Here is an 18,427-nt window from a genome sequence, read left to right as displayed (position 1 = left end):
TACAAACACACGGGAGTGGTGAAACTGAGGAAATGGTATCTGAAGAAGCTGTGGGCATGTGTCCTTGGTTCAGGCTGATAGCTCCTGATGGCTTCCCGGGGAGGGGATGGAGCACATTGCGTTGCACGTGTCGTGCAGAGGTTTGCTGCTTGCCTTTGTAGATTTCCCAGCCCAGACTTGTCTGACTCTCACAGTGTCGTGGTTTATTTTCAGGCTATCTCCCCCCCACCAGCAGCACAGGGATTGGGGAATGGGGGTTTCCCAGTCAGCTCACCACATATTACCTTTGCGGCTCCTTTCATCTCAGGGGAGAAGAACTCCTCACACTCCTCCCCTGATGCCAGGTCTCTCCCAGTGGAGACAGCCTTCCATGAATCCGCCTGGCATAAGTCCTTCCCATGGGCTGCAGATTTCTTCTCCAAGTGCTCCATTGTGGGTCCCTTCCTTGGGCATGCAGTCCTTCAAGAGCAGGCTGCTCCAGCATGGGTGTCCCATGGAGTGACAGGCTTCTTCGGCACAGCCTCCTGCTCCAGCGTGGAGGGCCCCATGGACCGTAGATGAATCTCTGCCCATTGCCTCCCTCCATTGTTGCAGAGGCACAGCCTGCCCTCTCACCATGGGCTGCAGGGGAACCTTTGCTCCATCAAACCTCCTGACTTCCTTTCTTCACTGAATTTTGGTGTCTGCCTTGTTGTCTCTCCCACATCCCACTCCACTCTCCACACTGAAACTCTCCACCTTCCTCTTCCCTTCCTCTGCTACTTCTTTTGTGTTTTCCCCTCTTAAACATGTTAATTGTTGCCTTGGACAGAGATGGATCTGAGCTGGAGCTGGAGGAGCTTCTCTCGAAGCTTCCCACAAAAGCCATCCCTGTGGCACTTCCATCACTAACCAAAACCCCACACCACAAAAACCCAAAATGCACTCTCAGAGTTTGGGCAGAGACAAGCAGGGCTGCCACTGCCCAGCTCTGCTCTTCCTTCCCTACTCCCTCTCCACAGAGTCCATGAGGTTTACAACAGCTCAGGTCAGTTTCTGCTGCCTTATTTGACAGAAACTGTGTTTGGGAAGTCCCAGTCTGTGTTGTGGTTGATGGTGAGGGGTTCTCCCTTCTCTCCTGCCTCAGCAAGGCCTGGTCTGAAGAATGGGTACAGCTTTGTTGACCCTTTGATGGGGATTTTCAGGATACAGTCTGAAGTCCCAATGTCATAGAAGGACAGTGTGTTCTGCTTCAAATCCAGGTGCAGCCCAACCACTGTTAGTTGGTCAGTATGTCTGCACATCTTGGCCTTGGCCTCCTCAGGCCAGTACTCCCCTTCAACCCTCCTCAATGACCAGATCCCATCTTCAGGCAGTTCCTTCCAGCTCCTCTCTTTCAGTCTGTCCCTCGCGGTTTCCGTCAGCACCCCCAGCTCCCAGTCCAGCCCATCCCACACCTTCACCTCCCAGTAATGGTACCCAAAGGCAAAGCCTTCCCTCCCCACCACAGCAGGGAACTGGCCCTTGATGGTGGGTCTGTGGGCCGAGGGCTTGTGCTCAACTGTTCTCTGGTCAGAGGACACCGCAAGCTCAGGGTGCTTCCATGCTTCATCCAGGGTGATGGGCACTGGGTAGAGAGAGGAGGAGCTGTTAGTGACAACTGGGCAAGATGGCCAGAAGTAGAGATCATCATGAGAATAAGGACAAGCAGACTGTTAGTGAAAGCACTGGAAGGACTGCGCCTGCTCCCAAGTCAACCTGGAGTCCAGGCATGGCTTCTAGCCCAAGGGTGATGAAGCCTTTCTGTCAGACAAGGAAGCACAGCTTCATTCCCAAGCCTGCAGCACACAGGTCCGTAATTCTGTACTGTGAGAACTCAGCCATGGATAAGGCTAGATGCAAGGGAGTGTCCAGCCCACATCCATATGCCACTACTCAGCAGAGAGCAAGGTTTTGTCCAGCTTGTTCCAAAAGGAACAAAGGACACTCATTCCCAGTGCCGATATCTTTCCTTATCTTCCAGTCCTCCTTCCTGATTCCACCTCCACAAACTTACCCATGCAGCTTCGAGCTTTTCTGAACTCTGTTAAAAAAGAAAACCCAAATCAAAAGTGAATATGTTGTGTTCCATGGCCAAAACACCCATTCTGGGTCCATCTCCCTTGCATGATATTGCTGTAGTGCTCTGGGGTGCTCTACCTCCCAGGATGTGCATCACATGCCCCCAGATGCACCACAGGGAAATCAAGAAGCTTTGAGACAAGCTCTCCGACCCTGCAATACCCACTTTGCTATGGGAGAAGCTGGGAGACTGTTTATTCCCATCTGGAGTCACTGATCTCTCCTCCATCCAGAGCTCACCCAAGTGCCCCATGGGGATGGGGCTGTGCTTTGCTAGGACTGTGGGTTCGAGGGAAGATGCTGCTCCCAGCCACAGACAGACTTGCATACAAAGAGTCAGAGGAAAGGAAGATGCCTTGACTTACCTAGCTCTCTGCTCAGTGCATCTGAAACAGAAACACAGAGTGTTATGGCCTGGTGTTTGGTCAGTGAGAGAGCTCTGCCACTGCTGGACACAGGTAGAGGCCCAGGGAGAATAATAATGACTGCAGAGCAGGATAGCTGGTCACTATCTATCCCTAACTCTTGGATACAACAGCGGGACACAAACAGCTTGCACTTCTGCCTTCCCAAGGGCAGTGCAGTTCTGTTTTCCACAATGGCAACACCCTTTCCATTTCCCACTGAAATGGTCTCTTACCACATCGAGTCTTCAGGTCTTCATGTTCTGCAACAGAAAGAGGAGAAAAACATTTCTGTTTTCCTTGTTGAAGGTTTGAAGGAAGAGTTTCTCAGATGTCCCTGCATCAGATCTGCATGGCAGCATGGCAGGGCTTGCAGGGACTGCAGGGTCATTTGACTCCTGAGGACAGTGCCCTGGAGGAGCCAGAGAAGCCCATGCCCTCTCCATATAAGTGAGGTGAGCACTGGTGATGGCTGTAGCCATGGATTTTGGTCTGCAGACATCTTGTATGGAATTTTCTTACTGTTGCCCAGTTATGAGAATGAAAAAGAGGTTGTAAAAGGAGAGGGCACCTTGGTAGAGTACAAGAGTGATGAAGAGGAGCTACCTGGATGGGAAGAAGGTTACATGATGCTTGGGAAAACCCAAGTGGGACTTAGTGTGGAAAGGGAAAGGGTCGTTCTACTGTACCTGCATCCAGAGTGCCTTTTGCAAGTTCTGTACAGCAAGGGGAAAGGAAAAAAAAAAAAAAAAGCACAAGTGTTAGCCAGCGAGTAATGGCTTGGCATCCACAACACACTCTCCAGGGGATCACAGCTGGTGAGGCATAAGGTGGTCATGGCTCTGAAATCTGCCTTCAGGTTGCTTAATCCTTTGGTCCCACACACAGACAAGAGATGGGGTTGTTCTTAAGTTCTCACCTGATGCCCACCCTGTGTCTTCTGTCCCACACTAATGCTAGGAGGTAGTAGGTTCCCCCCAATGATTTTGAAGTGGTGAACTACCACATCCTTTCCTGTACAGTTTGGGTCCTGGGAAAAGGGCACTGAGGCCTCCAGAGGGTCATGCTCCTGCTGCTTGTGATAGATGAAGGGATGAGAGCAGAGAGGGGATTTGAAGCCACTTCAGAGAGAAGTCTCCAGAGGAAGGAACTATTCTCTTTCTTTGCTGGAGGCTAGTGAGCCAAAGGGCTCTGAGGACTGTGCCTTTGTTCACATCTTCCTAAACTCTTCAGCTGAGATAAGAGGATGAGTATGTTAGCTTTACTCTGTGGTTGCAAGAAAAGTTCTCTCCAGCTGCAGGAGGGAAGGTGCTTGTGTGTGGGCATCGAAGTGGGCACTCAGTAAGAGAAATCTGCCTTACCGTACTCCCGTAATATCCTTTCCTCACAGGATCTTTTCTTAGAAGCCCTCTGTTTTGCTGTAATGTTCAAAGAAGAAATGAAATAAATACTGAAGCACAAAGGAAATACCAGGAAGGAGATACTGATGTTGTACATGAATTGGATGCAAAAAGGCTCTAAATTCAGCCGGAGCATGTCCTAGCAAGTTGGCTGGTCAAGGGGAGGGTGTGACATCTCATGCTGGGATGGGGCAGAACATAAGAACTTGTATTTAACCCAAATATGTTGCATTGCATGAAGAAGCTCTTGTCCCAGGTTCTGCCACTCTATCGTTGTTCCTATTGCATCACCAGCTTCGTTATTGTGTTGCAGTGTAAGGAATACTGGACATAACCTCTTTCAATGTTGCCATTCATGTTTCATCAGCAATCTTTATTCCCCACCTTGAGCCCTGACTGGTCTGAACCCTCTAGGGTGATGGGATTGGGTTGGGGCATGCGAGACAGAGGCCACTATGCTCAGCCGTGGGACTATGACCACATTCATAGCTGAGTTCAGACTTTTTGCAGGTCTTTTGTCATATCTCCCCACCCTGAGTGGATATCTCCATCCCCACAGGTGCCCAGCATGGTATGGAAGGACATCTGAGCTATTTTGTCTTGTTCAGTGACTCTTCCTCCTTCACAAGGAGGTTGCAGTGAGGGAGAAAACAAAGTCCCCTTACCTTGAAATACCAGAAGAGCACCAGCAGCCAATGTGAGAAGAAATAAAGTGAATAGTATCCAGAAGGCAGGGAGCCACGGAGATACATGTGGAAAAATAGCACCTTTGAAAAGAAAATATCTGAGTGTCACCTGGAAATACACAATCTTTCATGTAAATTTGACTTCCCACCCAAAGAGAGAAACAGTCACAGCTCTACATTGTCAAGCAGAACCTGCCTTCTCTAGGGATGGGTACAGCATCCAGGGCACGAAGGACCTGTCTCATGTCACACTGAAACCTGTCCTTGCTGCAGTGACATATGGAGGTCTGGGATCCATCTGCCTAGACTGGAGAGCTATCATCTTCCCTGCATTGCAATCATAGAATGGTTTGGGTTGAAAGGACCTTAAAGTCGACCCAGTCCCACTTTGTGCCATGGGCAGGGACACCTTCCACTAGACCAGGTTGCTCAACGCCTCATCCAGCCTGGCCTTGAACACTTCCAAGGATGGGATATCCACAGTTTCTCTGGGCAACCTGTCCCAATGCCTCCCCACCCTCTCTAGGGAGAATTTCTTCCTGATGTCCAATCTCAATCTTCCCTCTTTCAGTTTAAAGCCTTGTGCTATCACTACAGGCCCTTGTAAAAAGTCCCTCTCCAGCTTTCTTGTAGCCCCTTCAGGTACTGGAAGGTGCTATAAAGTCTCCCCGGAGCCTTCTCTTCTCCAGGTTGAACAAGCCCAATTCTTTCAGCCTTAAGAAAGACCCTTGAGGGATCTCTCTCAGTCACTATGAATTGATCATGACATCAAGACTTTCTGAAAAGCTGCTCTTCAAGCTATGCACCCACCGCAACAGTGAGCTGTGGGCAGATGTTTCTCCATTGTTACTCCGCACTTTGCTCATGACAACTTCCCCCATGGAGATTAACATGCTTTCACTCTATTTAAATACAGCTCAAACACCTCCATGCAAGGAAAAAAAAAAAAAAAAGTGATCACCAACCACCCTCCTTCTCCTCTCCACTTCAGAACAACATAGATCCAAATTTATCTTCTATTTGATCCATCCAGTCGTATTTTGTCAACTGATTAAACTTGGATGCTTTGTTGGACAAGTTTCTCAAATTGTTTGCCTACTACTTCAAGCGCTAGACTCTTTTCCTGGCCTTACAAGGCTTTAAGGATGAGTACAGCAACGAATTCTCGGACAATGTGACTCACTTGAGAGGAGTACAGTAATATTCTTCTCAGTCTGCACCAGAGAGTTCAAGATTTGACAGGTGACTTGTCCCACTTCCTCTCCTGTAACTGTGACTCGACTCAGAACACTGAAGAGTTGCTTGCTGTCCTGGTGTATCGCAGTCTCTGGAGGCAGCCACTTTTTACTCTGAGTAACCCACTGAACAGTAGGTTTGGGAAACCAGCCATGTGATCTGCAGGCGAGCTCGATCCCTTGCCCTCGGGGGCCTAGTATTTCAAAGAATACTTCACTGGTACCTTAAAGGCAAGGGAGTTTGTTACTGGGAGCAGTGTGTTTCCATGAAAACAGCTCTACCCTCGATTCACAGCTCTCACTTAATCCAAAGTTTGGTGCAATTTCCTGCAAGTTTCTCTCAGTCCTTAACCCAATCCTTAAAATGGTCTTTCTGAGATCCCAAACTGTATATATGCCAACTTCTCTGACTGAGAAAAAGCCACACTGTGGGATGGGTTTGTGTCTCTGCTCCCCACTATTTCTTGGAGCAGGCAGAGAGATGATGTGTGGCTTTATAGCCCCTTTTTAGTATGAATCTGTAGGAACCTCATCCAAGTTTGAGGAGTTGGAAAGCAGAAAACAGCACAGTAAAGTATGCTCAGCTTTTTCCCTGGCATATCTCTAGTTCGTACTAGCACTAAAGGGTGGGCATAACTGGCCATTACATCAGGACGGCACCAAAGCTGCTCCACTGTGCCGATGTGGGATGCACCATATATGCTTATCTAAGTCAGACTCAGAGCCTGAGCTGGATTTTATACTGGTCAATAGTACGAAATGGGCACCAGCTAGAAGCTTTTGTCTTTCCGACCCCAAAAAGCCTGTCTAATCTACTTTGGATGAGGGGATGCTGCTTTCCATCAGCGAGTCCTGGCTGACCAGATATTACAGATGCCTCTACACCAATGATGCCTACTGTCCAGCTGGGAGGTGAACAGTGATTATTGCAGCTACCCAGCCCCACGCATGCCACAACAGGGCTTAGGCTAGGGATGAAGTCTGCAGAACACCTTTTGGCATAGGAACTCACCCCAGTTTTTTGGCATCTTCATCAAACTGTTCCTGCACGTTCCATTTCACCATGCAATGCTACTGCCTTTGAACATGCATGCTGAAATCCAGGACTTGTCTCTCCTGGAAAATTCAGGTTTAAAGCTCCTTCCTTCACTAAAACTACAAGGGCTTCCATGACCCTCATGGGGCTGGTCAGATCACCAGTTGTCCAGGTTCCCTACTGAGTGGCAGCACAGGGGTTGGGCTTTTCTTGGTCCCTTACAGACCTCTCACTGTCTTAGAATTAATCGCATCTAATCAAATGGCAGGTCCCATGTGGCCTACCAGCTGATATGAGCAGGGAGGTGAAGTGTCGGATCATATGAGGGGGGGCATCAGCTGAGGAACAGTGTGCTCTCAGATAGCTTTTTTCTCTCTGTAGAAACTTCATCCCTTCACCCATGAAATCTCAAACCTGCAATTTTTTTTTTCCAGTCTCTGGACTTCACGAAGCAGCTGTATATTCCTTCATCTGCTGGCTGGATGTTCTTCAGTGTTAGTGACACATCACCAGTGGCAAATCCATCTGCTGGCAGTGATGTCCGCCCCAGGTATTTCTGCGTTGGATTGCCACCAAACTGCCTGTATATGCAGATAACCTCAATATGCTCATCCGTGATTTTCTTCCATTGCACTTCAATGATATCCAGTGACTTCGTGGAAGAGACATGGCAAGGAAGGATTGTGTCCTGGCCGACAGTCCCTAATACGCTGTGGGGAGACGTGACCTCAAAATTTTCTGTGGAAAGCAAACTTGGGTGAGCATCTAGATTAAATCGATTGGAAACTCTGATAATGCAAAGGACACAGAGCACTGGGACAAAGATTTATCCCTGTCCAGAGAATGGGGAACAATTAAAAGTTGTAAATATTCACTAATGTCATTGGTCCTTTCTGTTAATGCACCTTCAGGCCATGAGACAATAGATCACAACAGAAAGATGCCAAACAATGGTGGGGGAGGAAAAAAAAAAAAAAAAAAAGCTGAGGAGATCTTTTGGGGAAATTGTCAGCTGGGAAAAAACTTGGGAAAACAGAATTAATGATATGATGAAAATGGTTAACATGTTTTCCTTAGTTTTTATAGAAGTTTCTTTAGTTTTTATAAAAGATATATAAAGTGGTTTTGATTTAGAACATTCATTCAATCACTTTCTTGATTTTTTCTTTTCTCTGTGCCAAAATGGGGACTGGGAAATTGGAAAACCCAAAGTGACAGAATAGAGGGAGAAACTAGGCTATAGAATGGGATTATTTTGGGGAAAAGGAAAAAAAAAAAGCTTAAAAGAATGTATAGAGACATTTCATTCAGCTTCCCAGCCTGCCTTAGCCCTTTCCAACCCTGTGTCATCAGCAGTGGGGCAGCTGTGCTAATAAAAACTTCTCGTGCAAGCAGGGAAATGTTGTTGGCAGGGGTAGGTATGGCAGATCTGTGTTGGGTTAGGGCTCCTCCATCTCCACCAAGGCATGGAAACTCACGCTGGAAAGGGGTGGATTCCCCAACAGCAGAATGGAAGGGCAGCTCTGGCTCTATAGAGTTAAACTGAGGTCTTCTCAGGAGGCCATGACCCTCAACCTGAACAATTCTTATCATCTGCAGACTTTAATCCCTCAGAAATAAGCAGAATAGCATATGAAAGCATTACCTGAGAGAGGGATGGCTGTAAGCAGAGCCACAGAAAACAAGAGCCATCTCCCCTGTTCCATATCTGCAGTCACACATGTGGGTCAGTCACACAGCTGACCTGAAACAGGCACAGAAGGAAAGTAAGCAAAGGGAAATTCTGTCCTAAACCCACCTGATGTCTCTCAAATGGCACTTGCCATTGGCTGTGCCTTCAGAAGGGGCAAAGAGCTCAAGCAGTTGAGTTTAGACATCAAGAAAACTTGTGCCTTTCCAAACATCTCAATTAATATTGCAGCTTCTGGAAATCTCTTGCAGTCTGACATGTTCCCATGAAGTCATGACAGGTTATGCAAAAGAGAAAAATTCAACCCAGCCCCCACTGCTTGCTGCAAAATTAATTAACACCTTAATTAATTAACGACTTAATTAACACACCAGCTTAAATCTCTGGTCTGGGTGGCATGAGTCTCTCTGTCTATGCTCTGAGATGGGAGAGAAAGGAGCAAGAAGCTTTGTTTACCCACTCTTGTGTTTGGAGGATGGGGAAATTTTTCAGTTTGCTAACCTGATGGCACTGCTCCCTGAAAACCATCAGACTGTGAGCGATAGTGCATCAGCTCTGACACGGACCTGTTGTAATTTAGGGACCTGCACCAGGGTTGGTTTTGTTGAACTACACTCAAAAAATTGCCCTTTTCTGTCTCTGGCCCTCCTTGTGGACTTTGACAATTCTGGTATGTTGTTGACTGTCCTTATCTCAGTCCACACAGCAATGTTTTTGATGCGTTATCTTTATGATTTTATTAGTATTCAGTATGCCATGTTTAGTGAGCAGCAAGAAAGGAAAGGCACCCTGATGACTTCCAAGCGGCATTTAATTGCCCTGCAGTGTCTGGATATATCCCAGAGACGGTGGCCAACAGGTCTGATGTGAATAAATTGGGTGCTGTTACAACAGGCGCGATGGTGTGGCAAGTCAGATAGCCAGTCTACCTTTTTCTGGATTAATTCTTGTGCTGGGAAGGCGGCTGCCATGTTTGGCCAACTGGGTAAGTACAAATGGGATAACAGGGGAAGGATTCAGTTCAGCTGGTTTTAAGCATAAATTCTCCCTCTTCACTTGCTAAAGAAAGATGGAGGCTCCTGGATGTATTTCATCCAACTAGACATAGACAACTACTGTTGGGGTTAATCTCTGTTCATCTTTGATATCCATGACACAGGCTTTTTCCTCTGAGCTTGTTGCTTTCAGCTCTGTTTACTGTACATGGAGGTAAATGGGCACTGTTAGGTCTCACACCATCCAAGAAGCCGCAGGTCTTAAGGTGAGATGACCACAGCCCTAGGTCCACTGACTGCATCACCCACAACTCCGTAAACCCCCACGGGCAGGTCGGAGCAGCAAATGTGATGCTTCAACTATAGTTTAGAAGCTGTCATGTTAAATTCTGCTTTTTCTTCTCTCTGTGCGTTTTCACGGACATGCATTAAGTTGGTGCTCTGTAAGCCATTATCACGTGAGGGTATATGAAATTTTGTTGGAAACGTTCACTTAGGTGTATAATATGGGGAAGGGATTAATCTTGCTTGGACATAAGGGAGTTGCTAGAGGTCTCCAGGGCTGGTTTAGATACTGTTTGGGTTAGGATAGTAAAACAAGCATTTGAGGGGAGCAAGGCAGATATGACACAGGACTGATAGAAACCTGTTCCCACCTAGATGAGTAGCTGGAGGCTTAGCAATGCAAGATGTCACAGGACTCCTGTACTTGGACGTCTCCTAGATGTGTTCACTGTCCATCAAATCTTATAGGTCCATTTGAAATCCCCAACACCCTCCAACCTACTTCAAACTCTACCCAAGCCTGAGATAACTTGCAGTGATGAGACTGGATACATCAGAGCACAGAATGTAGGACAGGATGTGCTGGTTTGGGCTGGGATAGAGTTAATTTTCTTCTTAGTATGAGGCTGTGTTTTGGATTTGTGCTGGGGAGAATATTTTGCAACGTACTAAAGTTTTTAGTTGTTGCCAAGCAAAGTTTACATTAAGCCAAGGACTCTTTCAGTGTCTCATGCTGCACCTGTGTTCACCAGCTTCTTGTAGAGAAGAAACTGGGAGGAGAGACAGCCAGGACAGCTGACCCAAACCGACCAAAGGAATATTTCATACCCGAAAGCGTCATGCTCTGCGTACAAGCTGAGGAGTTGGCTGGGGTGAGGATAGTGGCTCGGGGAGTGGCTAGGCACTTGTCAGTGGGTGGTGAGAAGTTGTATCGCTTTTGTTGTTGTTTTCCTTTTCATTACATATTATTGTCATTAGTAGTGGACTCAGCTCAGCCTTTGCCAATGGGGCAACCCCTCACAGTCACGGGAGAGCGTCCTGCTCCTCTCCTGCCCCGGCATGACAGGAAGGGGAGAGTGGTGGTGCCAGATATAATCCAGAGCTGCAGCTGAGCAATGCAATGATTTCTTTATCATGACATTTGATGGATGGCAGATCAGGATGTCCCCTGATTTTTGTATTATTGTCATTAGTAGTAGTGGTATTTTCCTTACATACTATTATCAGTAGTAGTAGTGTCACTATTTTATTTCAATTATTAAACTGTTCTTATCTCAACCCATGTGTTTTCTTACCTTTTTTTATCCTCGAAGTCTCTCCCCCATCCCACTGGTGGATGAAGAGGTGAGCAAGCAGCTGTGTGGTGCTTAGTTGCTGCCTGGGGTTAAATCCCAGCACAGGAACATCTGGATGAATGGGTTCCAGCCAGAACATGTTGACACCTTAGACACCTTGTTTAGTGACACTGATACTTCTGCTGACAAATGTCCTGTTTTTTCTTAAATGTAACTTAAAACATTTTCTGTCATCCAAGAAGGCTCAAAAAGAAAACTCATGTCTAAGAACTCATTATTTGATACTTCAGAGATCAAAACCACATTCCCAACCCAGCTGAACGTTTTTCAGAAGAAAACATGAAAATATGCTATTAAATAAAAAATAACCCAAACCAACCCAACCAGTTCCTCTTAGTTCCCTAGGGCTCCACGTTCAGCACTGTTAAACAGACAGTTTTTCTGTTAAACAGAAAATACATGATGCATTTTCACTAAAATCAATAATCATTGTGACATTAGAAGGGTAGAAAATGGAGTTGGTTTAACACTGACACTGCAACATGTATGAAATCCACAAAGATCATTGTCTTTTTTTACCCCTTAATCATAATTCTAGAACATCCAATGTCATGATGACTTGACTTTTGCTGCATTATAGGCTGACAACCTCAATCATTCAAGGTACTAATCAGGAAATGTAAAACATTACTACTCCTGCAGATGCAATTAACGCCCTGGGTGTTATGATAATTATTGTCATCCTGAGTTACCATAATATCAAGGTAGTTTCATACTTTTTCAGCTTGCAACAAAAGCGTTTCACGTGGATGTACTTCATCAGCCTTACTTTGCCCCAGGGGGAGCCCTGGGCACAACAGTCCTTTTCAGAGGGGCAATGTAGTCCTTGTCTCCTGCCCTGCATCCTCCCCTTCAAAGTCATACCGGGAAAGCACAGCCAGCCCTTACACTGCTCATGGTTTAACCTCAGCTGGCAATTAAGAACTGCACAGGTGCTCACTCACCTCCCCCCACTCCAATGGAGGAGGAGAACTGGGAGAAAAGACAAGGAAGATTGTGTGTTGATATAAGAACAATTTAATAATTGAATATAAATTAATAGTACAGTGATACTAATAATATTAACAATGTAATGAAGATAGAACAAATGCTACCATTGTTCACCACTCTCCAGCTGATACACAGCCAGGTAATGAGTAGCCAGAGTCAGAGAGCCCCAGAGCCCGAGACTGAGAGCAATTGTAGCAGAGTCCAAGTGAGCCCCATGAGCGACAGCACAACTGGGAAAGCCAAGCAACCCACCAACTCTCTAACGAATGAACGAGCTAACACATGAACAAACGAGCAAGCTATGTATCTAACAAACAAGCGAGCTATAGCCCCCTGTCCCACTGCCTGCTTATGCACTAAGCGTGACGTGCTGTGGAATGAAATACTCCCTTGGTAAGTTTGGGTCAGCTCTCTGAACTGTGTCCACCCCCCACACTGCTTGCAGTGAGAAACTTGGGAACACAGAAACACTATCAGAAGCTGGAAAAGACCTTAAATTTAAGCAAACACTCCTTAGCACTGACTGAAAAATACTTTATCAGTGCTGTTCTCAGGGGAAATCCCAAAACAGCCTCATACTAGCCATTGTAAAGAAAATCAACTCTGTCCTGAATAAAAGCAGAACACCACCAAAGACAGAAAAATTCTTGGTGAAAGAAGAATTGAACCCAGATATCCAGTGGACACCTCAGCTTTTTCCCCCTGATGACCATCCTCTGTCACATTTACTTCCCTTCTGAGCCCTACTGGGAAGAGCCATGCTGCTGATGCCCCCAGCTCCTTGCTGCCTGCATCTGAGGAGACATGAGGGACAAGAAGAGTCTGCTGGCCCCTCTGTACACTCCCCATCCTTCCTCCTCAAACACGAAGTTTTCTTCCACCTCAACAGCACCACTGCACTCACGGCTTGTTCAGAAGCAAAGGAATGAAGAGAGACTTGCTTACCTGCTTTAAGGAACAAAGGTGACCTGTGACATGGGACAGCTATTCTTCATCCTTGCCAGAGAAACTTAATTTTGACCTGCAGGAGGGAAGGAAAATGAAGACTCAGGTACTGAAGTTTAAATTCACTGTTTCTCTGCCCAAAAGTCACTTCTTTGCCTGAAGATCACATCTCTTGGTCCATATGAGGGAATTATTTTTGTGCTGAACGCGATTAGGTGCAAATGGAGCTTTGGCATTAAGGACACCAAAGGGCAATCTGACATCCTACTGAATGCCCACTGCTTAGTGCCAGAAGGGAACCTCATTTCAAACTTTAAGATGATTTTACCTACTGTCAGGTAAGAGAGATCCCGCATCTTCTGTCTAGGGATCAAAGTGAACTTTGATCAGTTCATCAAGGGATTAACTTTGAACACTGAAACAGAAATGAAAAATGAAATATTAAAGATTAACTTGGGGTGTGGCTCTGCCTGAAAGTTATAGAATCTTGGAATGGTTTGGATTGGAAGGAACCTTAAAAATCACCCAGTCCCACCCCCTGCCATGGACAGGGACACCTTCCACTAGACCAGGTTGCTCAAAGCCCCATCCAGCCTGGCCTTCAACACTTGCAGGGTTGAGGCATTCACAGCTCCTCTGAGCAACCTGTCCCAGTGCCTCCCCACCCTCTCCGGGAAGAATGTCTTCCTGATGTCCAATCTCAATCTCTCTGTTTCAGTTTAAACCCATTACCCTTTGTCCTGTCACTCCCTGCCCTTAGAAAAAGTCCCCCATCCCTGCTTTCTCGTAGCCTCCCCAGGAACTGGAAGGTGCTATAAGGTCTTCCGAGAGCTTCTCTTCTCCAGGCTGGACCCCCCAACTCTCCCAGCTTGTCCCCATGGCAGAGGGGCTCCAGCCATCGAAGCATCTCCATGGTCTTCTTGGGATGTGCTCCAAGAGGTCCATGTCCTTCTGCTGTTGGGGGCCCCAGAGCTGGAGGCAGAACTGTAGGTGGGGTCTCCCCAGAGAGGAGCAGAGGGGGACAATCCCCTCCCTCGACCTGCTGGCCACGCTGCTTTGGATACAGATCAGGATACGATTGGCTTTCTGGGCTGCCAGCACACATGGCTGGGTCATGCCCAGCTTTTCATCCACCAGTCCCCCCAAGTCCTTCTCCTCAGGGCAGCTCTCAATCCGTTCTCTGCCCAGCCTGTCCTTATATTTGGGATTGCCCTGACCCAGGTGCAGGACATTGCACTTGGCCTTGTGGAAGTCCATGCTATTGGCATGGTCCCACTTCTCCAACCTGTCCAGGTCCCTCTGGATGGCATCCCTTCCTTCCAGCATGTCACCACACCGCACTGCTTGGGGTCATGAGCACACTGCTGAGGGTGCCCTTGATCCCACTGTCTATATATCATTTTTCTGTAAGACTGATGCTGTGTTGTGAGGTTACATTGGGAATGGAGGAATGATTTCCCTGGGATTTGACAGACCATTTAGAGAAATCAGCTTGAAATGGGAGTAATTTTTGGACAAGGTCATGTCTTTGAATTTAAATGCTCCTGGATTTTCAATGGACTTTCTTCTTAGTATCACTTTTCACAGCAGTTTCTTCCTTGAAATACTGAGCCAGAAGTATTTCTAGCTGCCCTCATAACTATATGATATTGGGATGATTTTGGGGAGATGGAAAATGAAGACATTAAAATGAAATTTTCCCCAAAAAGGAATGAAGGGAGAAAGGAGGGAAGATGTTACCCATGTTGGAGGCAGACCATGTGTGGTGGGTTGGCCCTGGCTGGAGGCCACCTGCCCACCAAGCCCCTCTATAACTTGCCTCCTCAGCTGGGCAGGGGAGAGAAAATACAATGAAAAGCTCATGGGTAGAGACAAGGACAAGGGGAGTTCCTTCAGTAATTACAATCATGGGCAAAACTGACTCAACTTAGGGAAATTCGTTTTATTTATTACCCATCAAATCAGAGTAGGACCATGAGAAACAAAACCAGATCATAAAAACAACTTCCCCACACCCCTCCCTTCTTCCTGGGCTTAATTTTACCCCCAAATTCTCTACCTCCTCCTCACTCAGGGGTGCAGGGGGATGGGGTTTGTGGTCAGTTCATCATATGTTGTCTCTGACACTCCTTCCTGCTCAGGGAGGACTCCTCACACCCTGCCACTGCTCTGGCATGGGTCGCCCTCACAGGGTGCAGTCCTTCAGGAGCACCCTGCTCCAGCCTGGGCCTCCTGGGGTCACAAGTCCTGTCACCAAACCTGCTCCAGCCTGGGCTCCTCTCCCCATGGGGCCACAGCTCCTGCCAGGACCCTTCTCCAGCATGGGCTGCCCACGGGGTCACAGCCTCCTTCATGCATACCCCTGCTCTGGTGTGGGCTTGGATTTTGTGCTGAGTTTCATTGCCTGGGACCTGTGGGTAACATTTCAAATGCAGATGAAGTGGCATCCACATTATTTTCTGCTCAGATTGCCTTAGACTCCTGTATATCAAAGTTTCTCTGAAAGGTCATTGCTGGGGTTTGGGCCTCCCCATGTCTTTTGTGTGCATTGAGGTGGTGCATTTTGGCATATGAGCCAGTCATACTAGGGATCCCTGATCCCCAAACATGTGCTGCCTGCTTTTTCCCTTGAGGCTCTTCCCTTGAGCGTGCCTGTTCTTCCCTTGGGGTTCCTGTTTGTCTTCAGCACAAAAAAGCAGCTGCTCTTTCTCTGCAGCACAAATGCAAGCCCACTTCTCCGTATCAGGAGCCAACCCCAGTTCTGCCAAGCACAAAGCAGACACAAGTGCAAATGGCGACGCTAAAGCCACCAAGGAGCAGTCTCCTAGGCAGATTATTGGATTTTTACTTGTCCCACTCCTCTGAGCTGCCCTTCCCACCCTGCTGCGCACCATGGGGGTACTGGAGATGCACGGGAAGGACTGCCAGACCCCTTGGGTTGTTCCAGCTGTACCCCTTTGGGGGACATGCAGCCATTAGGTCAAACCAGGGTACCCCTTTGGGGGAGGTTTGAGAGGGTGCTGGACCTCTCTGGCTGCTCAGGCCATCAATGAACATCCTGCTCTGTTCTCACAGGTTTTTCAGCCAGTAACTGCCTCAGAGTGGAAGTTATATGGCTGTGACAATTAAGCACAGCGCTGTGAGCTTGTATGATGCAGGAGTTGTGGTTTGTGTGGCCTCCTTTTTTCTCTGTGCTTCTCCAAACTGTGAGATCAGATTAGGCTGTTTCAGGGGGAAGGACTGAACATCAGGGGGTGCCAAACAGCTCTCATCATAGCCCAGCTATAACCATTCTTCTGTTTCAAGTGAAAAGCCATTCCGTTGCAGCTAGCAATGACCAAAGTCTTTCTGCTATCCCTAGCCCACAGCTGATATGGGGAGCGTCATGGGAGCGGAAAACAACCCCCAAAAATAGATCTGTTGTGTAAGTGTGGTTTAACCTAAAGGTGCAAAAGTTGAGATGTTTCAAACCAAACCCTGTTGTTACCCTTTGCAGTGGTACTAAGCTCATGATAAGGAGATCGATGCTTGACTCAGCTGCTCACTTGCAAACCTCTAGTGACAGTAGAGAGTCCCCAGGCTGTCACTTCATGCACCCACCAGATGGGTACATGTCTCCTCCCCATGAGATCTGCCTCACCACCGTGGTTGAGGTCAGTGGAGCTTAAGATGCATTTCAGGCTGATTAGCCTGGACATTTCTACTTTCAAGTACAAAATTGCCCTGCAGACATTTTGAAGCAGGAACTATAGGCCAGGTGAGTCTCACAAGGAACATTTAGAGAATCAAATCAAGCCTTTGGAAATTAGGGTTATCTTCCAAAATGTGCTCTGGGTCCTCTAAGATCACGCTCTAGGCCATGCCAGGAAAATTTCAAGGAAGATGAAGGATTCAGTAGCAAATTGTGGCATAGGGTTTGTTGCTATGAATTTCTTGCTATGATGACTTGGCTAAATGTGTGAGCCAAAGCTCCTCAGGTCCAAGCAGACCCATGTCCAGTTGGCTCATCACTTTCACCTTCATCTTTCTGAGATAAGAACTGACCTAGCATCTACAGATGATGGGGATTTGCTGATGTCTTCCAGCATTTCTGATTGACAGATGCAGACACAAATCTTTATTTTTGGCTAGCTGGTATTGTGTTTCAATGATACTGTGCACCCAGCTCAAACTGACCCTACTTGGAGCAGATGACCTCCAGAGGTACCACCGACCAAAATAGTTTGTGAAAGCCCCCCCTCACTGCAGCAATTGCCTTGGGGGAGAGGGAGTCTGGGAGAATGAGACCTTGCAGATGTTTCCTCTGTTCTTTGCCACATTTGTGCAAGCTGTGCACATGAGGGAGGAAAACCACAGAGCAAGGGTGTGGTCTGCTTAGCAGATTAAAAGCAGTGCTTCTTGAAAGAAAGCTTGTTTGTCTCTGGTTTTGCTTTGAGCAAAACAATTCTCATAGAGCCCTGTCAAGTTAGGGTTGTGGGGATTTTTTCTTAATCATGTGGTGCAGAGTCAATCAACCCACAGAATGGAAACATACGGTAAAGAGGCCATGGTGTGACCTTTCTTCTACCTCTGGCCTCAGCAGTGACTGCACAGTTCCACTTGGCTAACCTGTTCCCAGTGTCCTGTTCCTGCTCGATTGGACTCATCAAATATTTCCTTCAGTGCAGAACCTCCCCTGTTTCAGTTCTGAAATCCTGAGATTCACTCCTAAAATATAGTTCTGAAAAATTATTTTTAGGTCAGTATCAGAGAAAATGACTGAATTCCTCATATGGTAAGGATGCATTTACATTATCATTGCAAAGTCCCACCATGACAATGATGACTGAGGATGTCATTGCAAATAGACCTCAGTTATTGTAAAATTTTAAAAGTTCACTTTCATCTACGGCAATTAAATTTTCATATAATCATAGAATGGTTTGGGTTGGAAGGGACCTTAAAGATCATCTGGTTCCAACCCCCTGTAAAGGGCCGGGGCACCTTCCACTAGACCAGGTTTATCCAAGCCTCATCCAGCCTGGAATGGTATTCTGTCAATGGAATGCTTCAAAGTATTATCAAGGACTTGGAGGTGCTGGGGATGAAAAGCTGGCCATAAGCCAGCAGCGTGCACTGGCAGCCCAGAAAGCCAACCATATCTTGGACTGTATCCAGAGCAGCGTGGCCAGCAGGACAAGGGAGAGGATTCTCCTCCTCAGCTACACTCTGGGGGACACCCGCTGCAATTCTGTGTCCAGCTCTGGGACCCCAACAGACGAAGGACACAGCTGTTGGAGGGAGTCCAGAGGAGGCCACCGGGATGT

At 47.1% G+C, this 18,427-nt stretch overlaps 1 protein-coding gene across 1 annotated transcript in view; it reads right to left on the bottom strand.

The window, feature by feature from the left end:
* Positions 1-1,043: 1,043 nt before the first annotated feature.
* LOC104513547 (E3 ubiquitin-protein ligase TRIM39-like) overlaps positions 1,044-18,427 on the bottom strand; it is a gene marked incomplete at its 5' end in the record, with an annotated part of 22,599 nt that continues 5,215 nt past the window's right edge. Inside the window, 4 exons of the mRNA XM_010156943.1 lie at positions 1,044-1,606; positions 2,466-2,486; positions 2,741-2,767; positions 7,372-7,599. Of these exons, the coding sequence (XP_010155245.1) occupies positions 1,044-1,606; positions 2,466-2,486; positions 2,741-2,767; positions 7,372-7,599 (839 nt within the window). The remainder of the gene's footprint in view (positions 1,607-2,465; positions 2,487-2,740; positions 2,768-7,371; positions 7,600-18,427) is intronic.

The sequence above is a fragment of the Eurypyga helias genome, unplaced genomic scaffold (assembly GCF_000690775.1).
Source record: "Eurypyga helias isolate BGI_N326 unplaced genomic scaffold, ASM69077v1 scaffold818, whole genome shotgun sequence".
NCBI classification, from domain to species: Eukaryota; Metazoa; Chordata; class Aves; order Eurypygiformes; family Eurypygidae; genus Eurypyga; species Eurypyga helias.
Note: the sequence above shows the minus strand (reverse complement) of the source record. Positions and strands in the feature narration are given on the sequence as shown.